The sequence below is a fragment of the Balaenoptera acutorostrata genome, chromosome 15 (genome assembly GCF_949987535.1).
Source record: "Balaenoptera acutorostrata chromosome 15, mBalAcu1.1, whole genome shotgun sequence".
Taxonomy (NCBI): domain Eukaryota; kingdom Metazoa; phylum Chordata; class Mammalia; order Artiodactyla; family Balaenopteridae; genus Balaenoptera; species Balaenoptera acutorostrata.
Window position 1 is genome coordinate 5,268,580 of NC_080078.1, and position 13,527 is coordinate 5,282,106.

Below are 13,527 nucleotides of genomic sequence, written 5' to 3' on the forward strand. Positions count from 1 at the left end.
AAAGTCTTCATAGTGGGAGGTGACCTTCCTACTACCAAGATTCATATCATGGGGGTTTCTCAATATGGGAAGGAATTCAGCTTCTGGGCAGGCCAAAGAGAGAAAAAAACCCAAGTGTTCCTCCCAGGAGGAGAATCTGTCTTTCGCAACAGATTTATTTTATTGAGCAACTATTGCCTTCAGGGTAGTATTTGTTTCCCCACCTCCTCTCTTCCCCCATCCCCACTTCTGTCCCCGCCAGGAGGCATCCCCTAATAGGGCCTCTCACCTGAGGGGCACGCATAGGGCAATTTGGCTCACAGCTCATATTCACAAAAGTCCTTCAATGTATGCTTTTGACATTATTCAGTTTTGATTTTGAGACTTGCAAGGACTCTGGAGCCAGGCTGCCTGAGTTTGGATCCTGCCTCTGCCACTTACTAGCTATGTGACCTTGGCTAAAATACTTAACCCCTCTGTTTCTGTTTCCTCATCTGTAAAATGGGAATGTCAATAGCTTACACCAGTCACAAAAAGCCACATATTGAATGATGCCATTTATAGGAAATGTCCAGATTAGGTAAATCCATAGAGACAAAAAGTAGATTCATGGTTTCCAAGCAGTAGGAGGAGGGACGCAATGGGGAGTGACAGCAAATGGGCACAGAGTTTATTTTAGGGATGATGAAAATATTCTAAAATTAGATAAAGTTTAAAGAGTTACCATAAAATGCTTCGAGCAGTACCTGAACTATAGAAAATGATTTCTAAGTCATTGTTAAGTAAAACTCACTTCCAAATGAAGGCATTCACCCTGATGAGCTTGGGAAAAATATGCTCATAATGTGATTTTAAAGTGGTATTCCATTCCTGAATCTCACTGTCTGTTGAGTACTTTTATAAATCCTGTAATTATCTTGAGGATAGCATTGTTCCTTCATTCATTTTTACCATACTGGGGCCCCACCTCCATAAATGGGTGGTGGCTCAGGGCCCTGAAAGGCCACCACATCTGGCGAGCTGTCCTTGACTCAGTCAGCTTTAGACAGAGGATCTAGAAGGCAACAGAAGGTGAGGACTTCATACAAAGGCATTTAGAAGGAGAGCTGAGGATGAGGTGTGTGGCCTTTGTTTCATTGGCAGAGAACTAGGAAGAGGTGATTTCCAAGCTGCGTGGTCTCTTTATTTGCTCAAAGCTGAATTAAAGTAATGCAACCACAAAAAGGATTCAAGTCAGCAAGCGGCAGTCATAGAAACCCTATGGAGGGTGACCTATGGCAAGACCACTAGTGCACATAACAAGTGGCTCTCTGGCAGGAAAAGAGCCTTGATTAGTAATGTTTGCCAATTTCCATGGTGTAAATACTCAAGCTATAGACATGATATCACTGGAGTCAGAGTTGGCAAGAGTTGTGCAGTAGTACAGTATTATATAGCATTTCTGCTATACTATATAGCTACAACAGATGTAAATAACCTTAAAGCATAGATAACAGTAACTGTAGCAAAATAATTGACTTTTTAGTATTTATAACCTTTGCTTTTTAATAACAACTTTGAGATATAATTCACAAACCACAAAATTCACTCCTTTAAAATGGATTTTAGTATATTCACGGAATTGTGCAATGATCACCACTATTTAATTTTAGAATATTTCCAACACCCCCCAAAGAAACCCCATACCTATTAGCAGTCACTCCCTATTTCTTCCCTTGGCTCTAGGCAACCACTAACCTAATTTCTGTCTCTACGGATTTGCTTAATCTGGACATTTCATAAAAATGGAATCATACAATATACCTTTCATGACTGGCTCTTTTCACTGAGCATAACGCTGAGGTTCATCTGTGTTGATTGGTCTCACTGAGGTTCATCTGTGTTGTAACATGTATCAGTACTTCACTTCTTTTATTGCTGAATAATATTCCATTACAAGGATATACCATATTTTGTTAATCCATTTATCAGTTGATGGACATTTGCGTAGTTTCCACCTTTTGGCTATTATAAATAATGCTGCTATGAATGTCGGTGGACAAGGTTTGATGTGGACATATGTCTTCAATTATATTAGGTGTATATCTAGGAGTAGAATTGTTGGGTCACATGGTGACTCTATGTTTAACATTTTGAGGAACTGTCAGACTATTTTCCAAATCGGCTGCCCATTGGCACCTCATTTCCTAAATTTTTCTTTTACGTTTTCAATCAGCCATCTGGTGTCACTGGCTCAGGAAGCTGCAATGTTAAACAATTGCCACTGATCGTTTTCAACAAACTGGGGGTAGTGCTGTTTGCACTAAGGGAGTTCTGAATCCTGTCAAATAAAGACAAATCCTGAGAATGATGCCTTTCTAAGGAGCTGCCTGACAGGTCAAATAGTGACAGTTTTCTGGGGATGCAGCTTTCGGGAGAGCTCCAAACCTGTTCTGTCCCCTCCAGTAGCTTAGCTAGGCTGTTCATTTTCACAGCTACCACGGTTGTGAGGCTGATGTTTTTCAAGGCTACCACGGAGATGGGAGAGAAGAATGCGGCTACAGCAAGTGAAAACACCACAAAGCTCACTGTTCTTACTGTCAGCCATTTTTCTTTAATAAATACTCCTTGTGTTGTTGCAAACCTCTGGCTAATTTCTAGAGTTCTGAAGAAGTTGATTTTGACAATTTTTGCTAGTCTTCTCATTGCTTTCCTTTCTGAAAATGCTTCTCCTTATTCCTTTTGTTTTTAATATAATTAATTTAATTGCAAGTTTATATAAATTAATTGTCAACAATGGCTGTGTCTAACAACTGGTGTGCAAAATTCCTGAAGATTTAACAATTGGCTTTCACAAGCTGGTACCAGCTGGCTCCAGTATACCACTGACAGGACCCTCACAGATGCACCCATTTGGCCCAGCTCAGCGCTGCAAACATTTAGGGAACTCGCTGAGTGCCAGATCCTCAGAGATGCATGCTCATCCAGTACTAAAGTGAATCCATATCCCTTGAATCCAGCCCTCAGCCAGAGCTTGCTGGCAGGACAGACAATGCCTGTAGAATCATCCAAGTGATGGCTTGGCATGCAAGAAAAATTGGAAAAGGCCGAGCACAGGTGAGAACAGCTATAGAAACACTGAAAGATATTGCTTCTCATCTTAGGGATCTAATCCCAAATTGTGCCAAAGGTTGTTTTCTGATTCCTAGAGGAAACTAAACAAAGCAAACAGGTTCTTATTTGCTTTATAAATTCTCTAACTGGACGTCTTCAAGAGAAGCACTGGGCAAAGATGTGAGCAGTGAGGTAGGTGGTAGGTTAAAGGTTTCCATTAGACACCGTCCAAGGAATGTGCACCTTAACCCTTGCTCTGTAAAGTGGAAAGGAAAAAAGTTTTTAAAAAAACTTTTCAGCTGGTTGAATAATAACGAAACCTGCTTTGGGATTGTGGTCTGACATGTGGTCGTTGGAGCTCACTTTAATTATGATTAACAACCACAAGGGTTACGAGGCAGGGCTTTGGTTGGGCCAGCACTGCTGCAAACAAATCCAGCGACTCCCCATGGGAAACAGTGTGAGCATTCCCTGGCTTTCTCAAACTCAAAGTCCGGAGCTTCCTGATCCAAGGAGAAGCACAACAGGGTGATTGTGTCTCTTTTCCAGACCTTTGCCTTCCTTTCCTTTCCCACATAGAGATCAGCAGACAGCCATATACACTTTAACCCAGTACTTCCACATTCCAGCTATTTGTTTACTTAGGTGTTTATTGGCTTGCCTTAATCATTCAACAAATATCCCCTGGGCATGGTCCATGTGTCCACACGGGGTTAGCCCCCCGCAGAGAGCTGGCATTTGGGATGGACATTTGAGGAGTCCGGAGAACTGGGGAGGCTCCCCCGTGCTGCCCCATCTGATAAGATTCAAAACAGTCCCTCTCATGCACACACTGGGCTATGAGTGCATTCTCCGGAAGAGCCCAGCATTTTCCCAGCCTCCAGGCTTCTCTGATCGTTGTCACTTCTGCCTGGAAAGTATTTTTTTCTCTACCCTTTCTGCAGAAGGATGCTCTCCTCACCTGTTGGCTGGGTCTTGTCACTTGGTGGGGAGAGGCGGGCACCCGGGACCAGGCACCATTGCTTTGGAGAATTCCTACTGGAGCCACCCCCAGCTGACACGTGCCCAGTTCCTGTCCTTAGGGAGCTTATAGTCACAGGAACAATAAAATATGGCAGCTGGGCTAGTAGTCTGTCCAGGGCCGGGGAGGGGCACTAGGAGCTGCTAGTCATTTCTCCTGAGGTTGGGAGAGGCCTTCTTAGATGACATCATTCTTCAGGTGAGTCTCCACGGTGGAAAGGGAGTGTGCCAGGTGGCCAAGAAAGGACAGGAAGGGCACTCTTGTCAAGAGGAACAGCTTGAGCTCAGGAGCTGAATTAGTGGGTGCGAGGGGAGAGGTATTCTATTCTTGTTGAATTGAAATAAAAAAGCCCAAAGCTCCTTGGTGGCTGATAGGTCAACCTAAGAAGAGTCTAAAACGTCTGTTGCAAGTAAAAAAGGCAGAAGACAAAACAGGCCTATTTTTACACGTTTTGAAATACTGAGAAAAAAATTCAGAATGGATTCTGGATGCTTTTCATTGTCTTCTTTATAGTTCCCTTTTTAAAAAATTGTAAAATAATTGCTGGCACCACCTGCTGCTCACGCACTTCTTGGTCTGCAGGGGGCGCACCGGCGGCCACCCTCCCTCAGCCAGAGTGATAGGCGGGGCCTCCCTGGCGGGTGTGGAGCTGGCGATTGGCGGGATGGGCTGTCTATCACGGCGTCCCGCCCCCCCCCCTACGTCACATGACGCAGCCCATCATGGCGGTGGGAGCGCGGCTGCGCTGGCCCGCGGCTCCGCAGAGCTGCTACCGTTGCTTCTGTTGAGAGGCGGCGGCGGCGGCGCAGGCGGGCGGGCAGGAAGGATGGTGTTTCTGTGGTTGGAGCGGTGGGTGCGGACCAGGATCTGGGCTGAGGTTTGGCCGAAACGACGTGTGCTCAGGAGCAGCCGGCGCGGGTGCCGCTGAGGCAGCGGAGGGAGGCAGGACTGACTGACGGACGGAGGGGCGGAAGGCAACCCGAGAGCCAGTCTCCGGGGCCGCGCCGTGGACGAGATGCCGGGGCCCCCGCCGTTGCTGCTGCTACTCCTGGCCGCCGGCAGTGCCGGGGCCGCGCCACTTCCGCAAACAGGTGCAGGTGAGCGGGCCCGAGGCAGGGATGGGGCTGAGGGGACCGGGCTGCGGGGCCGCTGCGACGGGGGTGGCTGGGAAGGAGGCTGCAGGCCCGGTCCGGCCTCGGCGCCGAGAAATCGGAGGGCCTGCCGGGGCTCGAGGCCCGGGGAAGAGAGTGATTAGGGAGATTTTGCAGCAGGGACGTGTGGCGGGGTTGGGGGGGGGGCGGGCTGCCTCTCGAGGGCCGAAGCGGGGGCGAGGCGATGCGGATGGGGCTGGGGAGGACTGCGAGCGGGGCGGCAGCGACCGACCCCTCCCGGGGTAGACTGCAGCACCGGCTCTGGACCTGTTGCCTGAAGGTCCTCAGCCTACATCCCTTGCCGGCAGTTCTGCTTCCTTTTCCAGATGTCACCTGCCTCCTGTGCTTTTCTCACATCTTGTAATAAGAACCGTTTCTTAGCCCTAATCATACTTAAATGCAAATGACTTGGAGAGCTGCGCAGAGTTTCCTTCGCTCCCTGTAACTTGTTCTGAAGTTGTAAATTGATTTTTAGACGCTGTGCGTTTTATTCAGATTGAATCTCTGGGGATGAGAAGGAAACCACTCTATAAATATCTCTACTTTAGGAAGCCAGTGATTAGAGTAGCAGCCTTTGAATAACTATTGACAAAATGGCCCAAGGGTGATTGAAGTTTCTATTTTAGCTACGTCAGTGTGTGATTTTCTTTTTTTCTCCCCATCGTTTTCGTTTGTGGTTTATTTTCTCAGATAAAACTTCAGTCCAGGAAAGCATCTCAAGTTGGATAATTTTTTTTTTAAGGAAAAAAATAATCTAGACCAATTTGCCATTATCATCTGTTGCTTATCTTTGAAATTAGGGGAGACTGAAATTTCATAGAATCATGGAATTTTAGAGATGGGAGAGACCTTAAAATTTAGTCCAATTTCTTTCGTTTTGCAGTTGAAGATAGTGAGGCCCTGGGGGTCAAATGACCTACCCAAGGTGACACAGCTAAATTTTAGGAGGAGCCACAACTAAAACCCAGGTCTTAGATTCCCCTAGCTGTGTGATTTTTCTGCTTTACCACTTCAAGTCTCTTATTAGCTGTTTAGAATACTCTTGAGGTCAAGAGTTATTTTAGAATGATGTTAATTGGGTGCAGAATGTGGAAGGTACTGTCCCTAGTAAGGACATATTTTTCAAACACATCTCCAATGGAAGCTAAATATAATTGTTTCCAGAGACACACCAGGTTATGTCATTGAGTGCCCTTTAGTTGGGTATAAACTGTTATCATTGTACCGTGTAGTGTATTGCTAAATTTCTGCCACTGCCTTAGATCAAATATGTGTAAGGTGAATTCTGTTTTCTGACCTGATAGATAAGAAGAGTGAATATTATGAGGAGTGTATAGGCAGCCCAAGTAAGAGTCACAGAAAGTACCTGGGAAATTATAAAAGACTGTAGGGAGAAGTGTCAATGTTGATATTGAAACATATTCATAGTGAAATTGAAAATTAGCACTAGAATAGGATAGTGGATAAAGATTACATATGTGAAAGGGATTCAAGATGTTTCCAGATGACTTTGCTCTTAATCGAAGTTTTACATATTTTGTAAAACAGATTCTATTTAGGAAACTTTGGAAATATGTCTGCTTATAAACCTTCTGTTTTTGGCCAAACCGTGAGGCATGCAGGATCTTAGTTCCCCGACCAGGGATTGAACCCGTGCCCCCTGCAGTGGAAGCACGGAGTCTTAACCACTGGCCCACCAGGGAAGTCCCTATAAACCTCTTAATGTGTTTATTCCCTTCTTTTACTATTTCATGGAGGTATGAATCAAAAAGTTGAAGTGTTTGTTGGAGTGTTGTAAAACAAAGCAATCAAGAAAATTAATCCAGAAATAGAAATATTAAATCTTGGCATTAAAAAAATGTAAAGAACTATTTGGTGACTTGTAGCAGCTTTTGTAGATTTTCCCTTTGTAGATTTTCCCTCATGTTCTATTGCTTGGAGGGTGTATGGTGAGACTTGTGGCCTATGGATGACAGGTACCTACTAGGGTTAAATTATGTGGAAAAGATGCACACTCACACATAGATTTGGGAGTTTTTATTTCCATTCAGAAGAGATTGTTAATCCTGGTAATGGGGGTAGATTCTTGACCAAGAAGAGTAAAGAAACCTTTGAGCTAATCCTGATAAGTGAGTTCACTGGTTAAGAAAGAGGAACCCCTCTGGAACATACATAGTAGATGAAAGAGCAGTTAAACATTGAAAACAGCTATCAAGCTTTTGATTATCTGGGGGCCTGAACTCCTTACAAAGGGAGAGCTGGCCATTTTCAGATTCGGAGTAGATCCATTGTATATGGTCTTTGCCTCCTTGGCCTTACGCTGCTTAAAGTTCAAACTGGTTAATACTGCCTTGGAGAAAGCATAGCTTATCAACAGTAGGTTGGAAAAAATACTTGAATTGTATCCTTTGCCAGCCTGTTTGCATGGGGAAATGAGACAGTTAACTGAAATTCAGCATTTAAATCGAAGTTCATTTATCCCACGTTTCTTTGTCATCCAAAATCATTTCTAGGTTCTAAAGTTGAAAAAAGATATTTACCCATTCAGTCATAATAAGCTTTGTAAATATGTAGATTGCCTTTGCCCATCAGGCAAGAAGGCATTTCTAGGTTGAATTTGGGGGGGAGAATCTCTTTATCACTCTGAGAGTCCCTTATGTTCTCCCTCGGGGGGGGGTCTTTTCCTGAGAATCTGTATTTCTGCAAGGGCCCTTGTTATATAGCCTGAGATCCTGCTGGTCCTCACTTAGGAAGCTTACGTAAAGAGAGGAAGTCCACTGTTTCACACACAGTTCAGTTACCAAACTAAGATTACAGTTAAGAAATTCTTTTTCTCCAGATCATAGTTATCAGACCTTTCTTCTCTTGGCAAATATTTATGTGCCTTTTGTAAGATTCTCAGAATTCACATCATAAAGAAAGATGTTGTATGCGTGAAGGCATTCCTCTAAGTCCACAACTTGTTATTAATATTAGGATAGTGGTGAGACAAGGAAACTCACTTCTATTGTTCTGTGGCATATTAGGTCACAGAGTACAGAGGAAGCTTTTAGCAGTTCCAGATAAAGGACCTCACGGAAGTCTGTGAAGCCGGTGGGACTCAGCTACTGATTAAACAGCAGCTTGTGAAACCGGGGCTTTTGTTTTAGATTAAGCAAACAGGCTTGTATCTTGAAAAAGATTTCTGAAGTAAAGGAAGTGCTTTCTAAAGTGTGAATTTTTGTGTTTATTTTAACAGCTTCTGAGAGCTTTCCATGCAAATTCTTGTCAGGATATATGGCTCTAAGGCTTGAGATCTGATTTAGACCGGGAATGCTGTTAATTGCTTTCAGTTGGTGATATTTTGGGGTTAACTAAATATGTTCATTTGCATAGTAATAGGAAATCTGTCCAGCAGCTTTGTAGCTGATCAGCATCGAAGTTATCAAATCTCTACAGTTTTGCTGATATCAATGTGCTGACTGTTCACGCAATTCTCTTGAAATTTAGAGTCCTTGGGCCCTCTGTGCTGCTGTGGGCTGTGTCGCTTAGAACAGCTGTACGTATAATGAAAAACACTTTGTAATGTAAATGTCATGTAGGGGATAGCCAGGGTTCTGAAACTGTTAAACAGACTAGTCCTCAAAAAAGTCCTTGTAGGTGGACATATAAAAAGAATCCACCTTTTCAGCTCAGTTGAGAGTAAAATTCATGAACCAGTCACAGGAGGAGCAGGCGTTGTGGCCAGAGCTTGGACTTTGGAGTTAGTCTGGGTGTGAGGCCTTCCTCTGCCACTTTAAAGCTTTTAAGACCTTGCCCAGTCACTTGACCTCTCCAAGCTTCTTAGAATTCAACTGTTAAAAAAGGATGATGATAATATTTAAGGGGTTGCTGTCACGTGATAGCCATGTCTGCTACAGGTTAGGACCTTGGCAACATAGATTCCTTCATTGCTTCAGATTTCTTTGTAAATTGGGTGGGTTATCCTAGAATTGACTAATGGTGGGTGGTATGGCTTCAAAGAAGGAAGTCACCGTGGTAGCTGCTTATCATGGAGTGCCTAGAACTTATGGATGTAAAAAAATCTTTGTTTCTCAAAATAGCAAATTATGATGGGTGAAGATCCTTTAGAGAGAAATTTGGCTTATTGAAGTATGATGTATAAGCTGGTAGTGTTACTTCTTGAAATTCATAGTCTTGGGGAATTATGCTAGAAAATTTTAAGATGATCTGGATTAGCCTGCTTTTATATAATAAACCTGTTTTTGGACATCGAGATGACTAAAGCTCTTGCATGTGAACAATTGCTGGTTTTAATTTACTTAAAGGAACCACGGGCAATCTAAGTTTGGTTGATCCCAAACAAAATTGTATACTCGCAGAAAGCGTCTCTGAAGGCAGCCCGTTCACCCAGACTGTGGTAGGACCAGCACAGAGCTGAGGCTTCCCCTTAGAAAATGTCATTCGGAGAGGCGAATGTGACAGACTTGCTTTCTCTCTCTCTTTTAAAATTATGTATTTTTGCAATCCTCTAGCGGTGCTTCACTCTTTGAAATTTTTATTTATTACTCAGACACGAGGAAAGGAATACTATAGAAAGGAGAAGCTGGACAAACGTTCCTGGTCTAAAACAAACTACTGTATCTGGGGTGGTTTTTAGATTCGAATTTCTGCTTTTTTGTGAATCCTCATATGAAGACGCTGTAAGAAAGCTGAGGAGATGTGGTAAAACCTGTGTCAGAGCAAAATATTGGGGTGAAGTATTTTTAAGTTGTAGTAAATGACTGATTGGGAACCATGCCTTGGCATTACAGCTATTTGCCACAAAGAACAGGCATATCAGAAAAATAACCTCAATATTTCGAAAGAAGGTTTTGTGCAAAGGTTAGCCCAGTGCAGAGATTCTAGATTTCACTGGACTTTATCGTGATTCAAGTGGGCAACATGAGAACAGCTGATGCCGAGTGTCGCAGGTGCCTGAGACACACAACACGGTGAGCGCCTTTACTTCTCTGAAAGCCTCTGCCCCCCACCCTGACTGCAGAAGAGCGCTTCGTACTCTTCTGCCTTCCTGGGGCTTCAGAGGGGTGGTGGTAAACCTTACATTTCATTTTTAACAGCTCGGCAGATTTTGCATTTTACTGTGTTACATGTTTGTTGTAAAAGGCTTAAATTCCCATCACCTCAAACAGGTGTGCCACGACCAGGTGCTGTGGTGCAGCTGGGGGAGCTCTGGGCACCCGGCGTCTGACCCCAGTTTGGGAAGCTTTGGGCAGGGAGGTCATGGCAGCTGAGTTTCTGCTGTCCCAGCCTCCGCTCTCCCCCTCTCATGGCACCTTCTTAACAGCTAAATTGATCTGCTCATAGTTTGCAAAATATCCTGTGTAGAGTTCCATCTTCCAGTGCTTCATATTCTGTTTGCAGTTGCCTGACTCTTCCCCTTGTATCTTTTAAGTGCTGTCATCTCTTTCTTTGTCTTTTTTTTTTTTTTTTTAAAGGATTTTCTTATTTATTTATTTATTTATTTATTTTTGGCTGTGTTGGGTCTTCGGTTCGTGCGAGGGCTTTCTCCAGTTGCGGCAAGCGGGGGCCACTCTTCATCGCGGTGCGGGGACCGCTCTTCATCGCGGTGCGCGGGCCTTTCTCTATCGCGGCCCCTCCCGTCGCGGGGCACAGGCTCCAGACGCGCAGGCTCAGCAATTGTGGCTCACGGGCCCAGCCGCTCCGCGGCATGTGGGATCTTCCCAGACCAGGGCTCGAACCCGTGTCCCCTGCATTAGCAGGCAGATTCTCAACCACTGCGCCACCAGGGAAGCCCTGTCTTTTTTTTTTTTTTAACCTCTTTGCAGCCCCAGTTTCCCTACTAAGACCTTTCTCCTTGCCCAGGCTTGGTGATTGCCACCCCTAATGAACTCTTAGAGTGTTTCCTTGTGGGACAAGATGTTCCAGGGGATGCAGCATGAAAACGTGGGAACTTTCTAATTTATTTTCATCTCGCCCTTAAAAAATTTTGACTTATGTGACTTTTGAGGGATAGAATGTATTGGTACACTAATGCATTTGTATGACTTGTAAATAAATTAACATGAAATGGAAGGACTACGAAGAAAATTTACTGGTGGGTTGCGTCATCAAAAAAGGTTTGCGTTTGTTGTACCAGCCTACCACTTGCACTTAGCAAATACCACCTGTTTCTTTAAGTCCTGTCTCTTCACCTGGATTGTAAGCTCTGTGTCTCATCGCCTCGGTATTTCTCGTGTTTGTGTGGTTTTGAAGTTTGTGGGTGATGCTGAAGTATGAGAGAGATGGTGCTGGAGAACTGAGTTCACCAGACCAGTACTCCAGAGCGTGCGTGTGTCAAAAGGAGGGGGTGTCAGCTTAGACCCTGTCATTGTCCTGTGAACTTCACCTTCATCCAGCCCCAGTCCTTCACCTGGAATGAGGCCATGGATAGTTGTTTTACTTTTAGCCATAAACTTTTTCTTTTAGAACAAATGTAGATTTACAGGAAAGTTGCAAAGATGGTACAAAGAGCTCCTGTGTATCCTTTGCCCAGTTTTCCCTTTTGACATTGGTAACAACCAGGAGCCGGTACTAATACATTGTTACTAACCAGCGTCCAGACTTTACTCACATTTCTTTAGTGTTTCCCTAATGTCCTTTTTCTGGTTCAGGATCCCACAGTATGTCTAGTTGTCATGGCTCCTTGGGCCCCTCCAGTCTGTTCCCTGTTTTTGATGATCCTGACATCTCGAGCAGTCCTGGTCAGGAGTTTTGTAGAATATCCCTCAGCTGCTGCGTGTTTGATGTTTTTCTAGCTGTTAGGCTGGGATTCTGTGTTTTGGGGAGGAAGACCACAGAGTTGAAGTGCTGTTCTCATCACATCATGTCAAGGGTACGTGCTTTCAAGACTACTAGCCCCTTGATCCCCTGGCCGAGGTGCTGTGTGTCAGCTTTCTCCGCTGTCAGGTTACCCTTTCCTCCCTTCTCCGCGCTGAGCGTATGCACAGCCCGCACTTAGTGGTGATGCGTTCCGTGCCACCTCCTTGAGGTAGAAATTACCTGGGATTCTGTATAGGGTATTTAACTATTCTTCCCCATTTATTTCCTTATTCAATTATTTATATCAGTATGGACACATGGATATTGATTTTACACTTTGAGTTATAATTCAATACTGTTATTTATTTTGCTGCTTAAATTGGCCCCTGGGAGCCCTTTCAGTTGGCTCCTGTGTCCTATAGACATATGTCCATCTTTTTTTTTTTTTTTAAGCACTTCCTTGTTTTCTGGCGCTATAAGAAGCTATAGGCTCACCTTGTCTATTCCCTGCTCCAGCCCTAGGATCAGCCATGTGTCACGCGGCTTCCTTTTATTGGAGACTGATATTAGAAACCGATATCTGGGCACTGGATTTGCTTGCTGCTACTGGTACATTTATAATAGGGTTTTTCTTTTTTGTTTGTTTTTATTTTAACATCTTTATTGGAGTGTAATTGCTTTAAAATGGTGTGTTAGTTTCTGCTTTATAACAAAGTAAATCAGCTATACATATGCATATATCCCCATATCTCCTCCCTCTTGCGTCTCCCTCCCACCCCTCTAGATGGTTCCAAAGCACGCAGCTGATCTCCCTGTGTTATGCGGCTGCTTCCCACTAGCTATCTGTTTTACATTTGGTAGTGTATATATGTCCATGCCACTCTCACTTCGTCCCCGCTTACTCTTCCCACTCCCTGTGTCCTCAAGTCCATTCTCTACGTCTGCGTCTTTATTCCTGTCCTGCCCCTAGGTTCTTCAGAACCTTTTTTTTAGATTCCATATATATGTGTTAGCATACCGTATTTGTATTTCTCTTTCTGACTTACTTCACTCTGTATGACAGACTCTAGGTCCATCCCCCTCACTACAAATAACTCAATTTCGTTTCTTTTTTTGTCTGAGTAATATTCCATTGTATATATGTGCCACATCTTTATCCATTCATCTGTCGATGGACATTTAGGTTGCTTCCATGTCCTGACTATTGTAAATAGTGCTGCAATGAACATTGTGGTACATGACTCTTTTAGAGTTACAGTTTTCTCAGGGTATATGCCCAGTAGTGGGATTGCTGGGTCGTATGGTAGTTCTATTTTTAGTTCTTTAAGAAACCTCCATACTGTTCTCCATAGTGGCTGTATCAATTTACATTCCCACCAACAGTGCAAGAGGGTTCCCTTTTCTCCACACCCTCTCCAGCATTTATTGTTTGTAGATTTTTTGATGATGGCCATTCTGACTGGTGTGAGGTGATACGTCATT

At 44.0% G+C, this 13,527-nt stretch overlaps 1 protein-coding gene across 2 annotated transcripts in view; it reads left to right on the forward strand.

The window, feature by feature from the left end:
• Positions 1–4,814: 4,814 nt before the first annotated feature.
• The window catches only part of LMTK2 (lemur tyrosine kinase 2), an 84,438-nt gene continuing 75,725 nt past the window's right edge, over positions 4,815–13,527 (forward strand). The window contains exon 1 of one of the 2 annotated variants that reach the window (XM_007186724.3): positions 4,815–5,190. In XM_007186724.3, coding sequence (XP_007186786.2) covers positions 5,109–5,190 — 82 coding nt within the window. In that variant the 5' untranslated portion in view covers positions 4,815–5,108. The remainder of the gene's footprint in view (positions 5,191–13,527) is intronic. The other variant, XM_007186725.3, reaches the window with a different exon arrangement.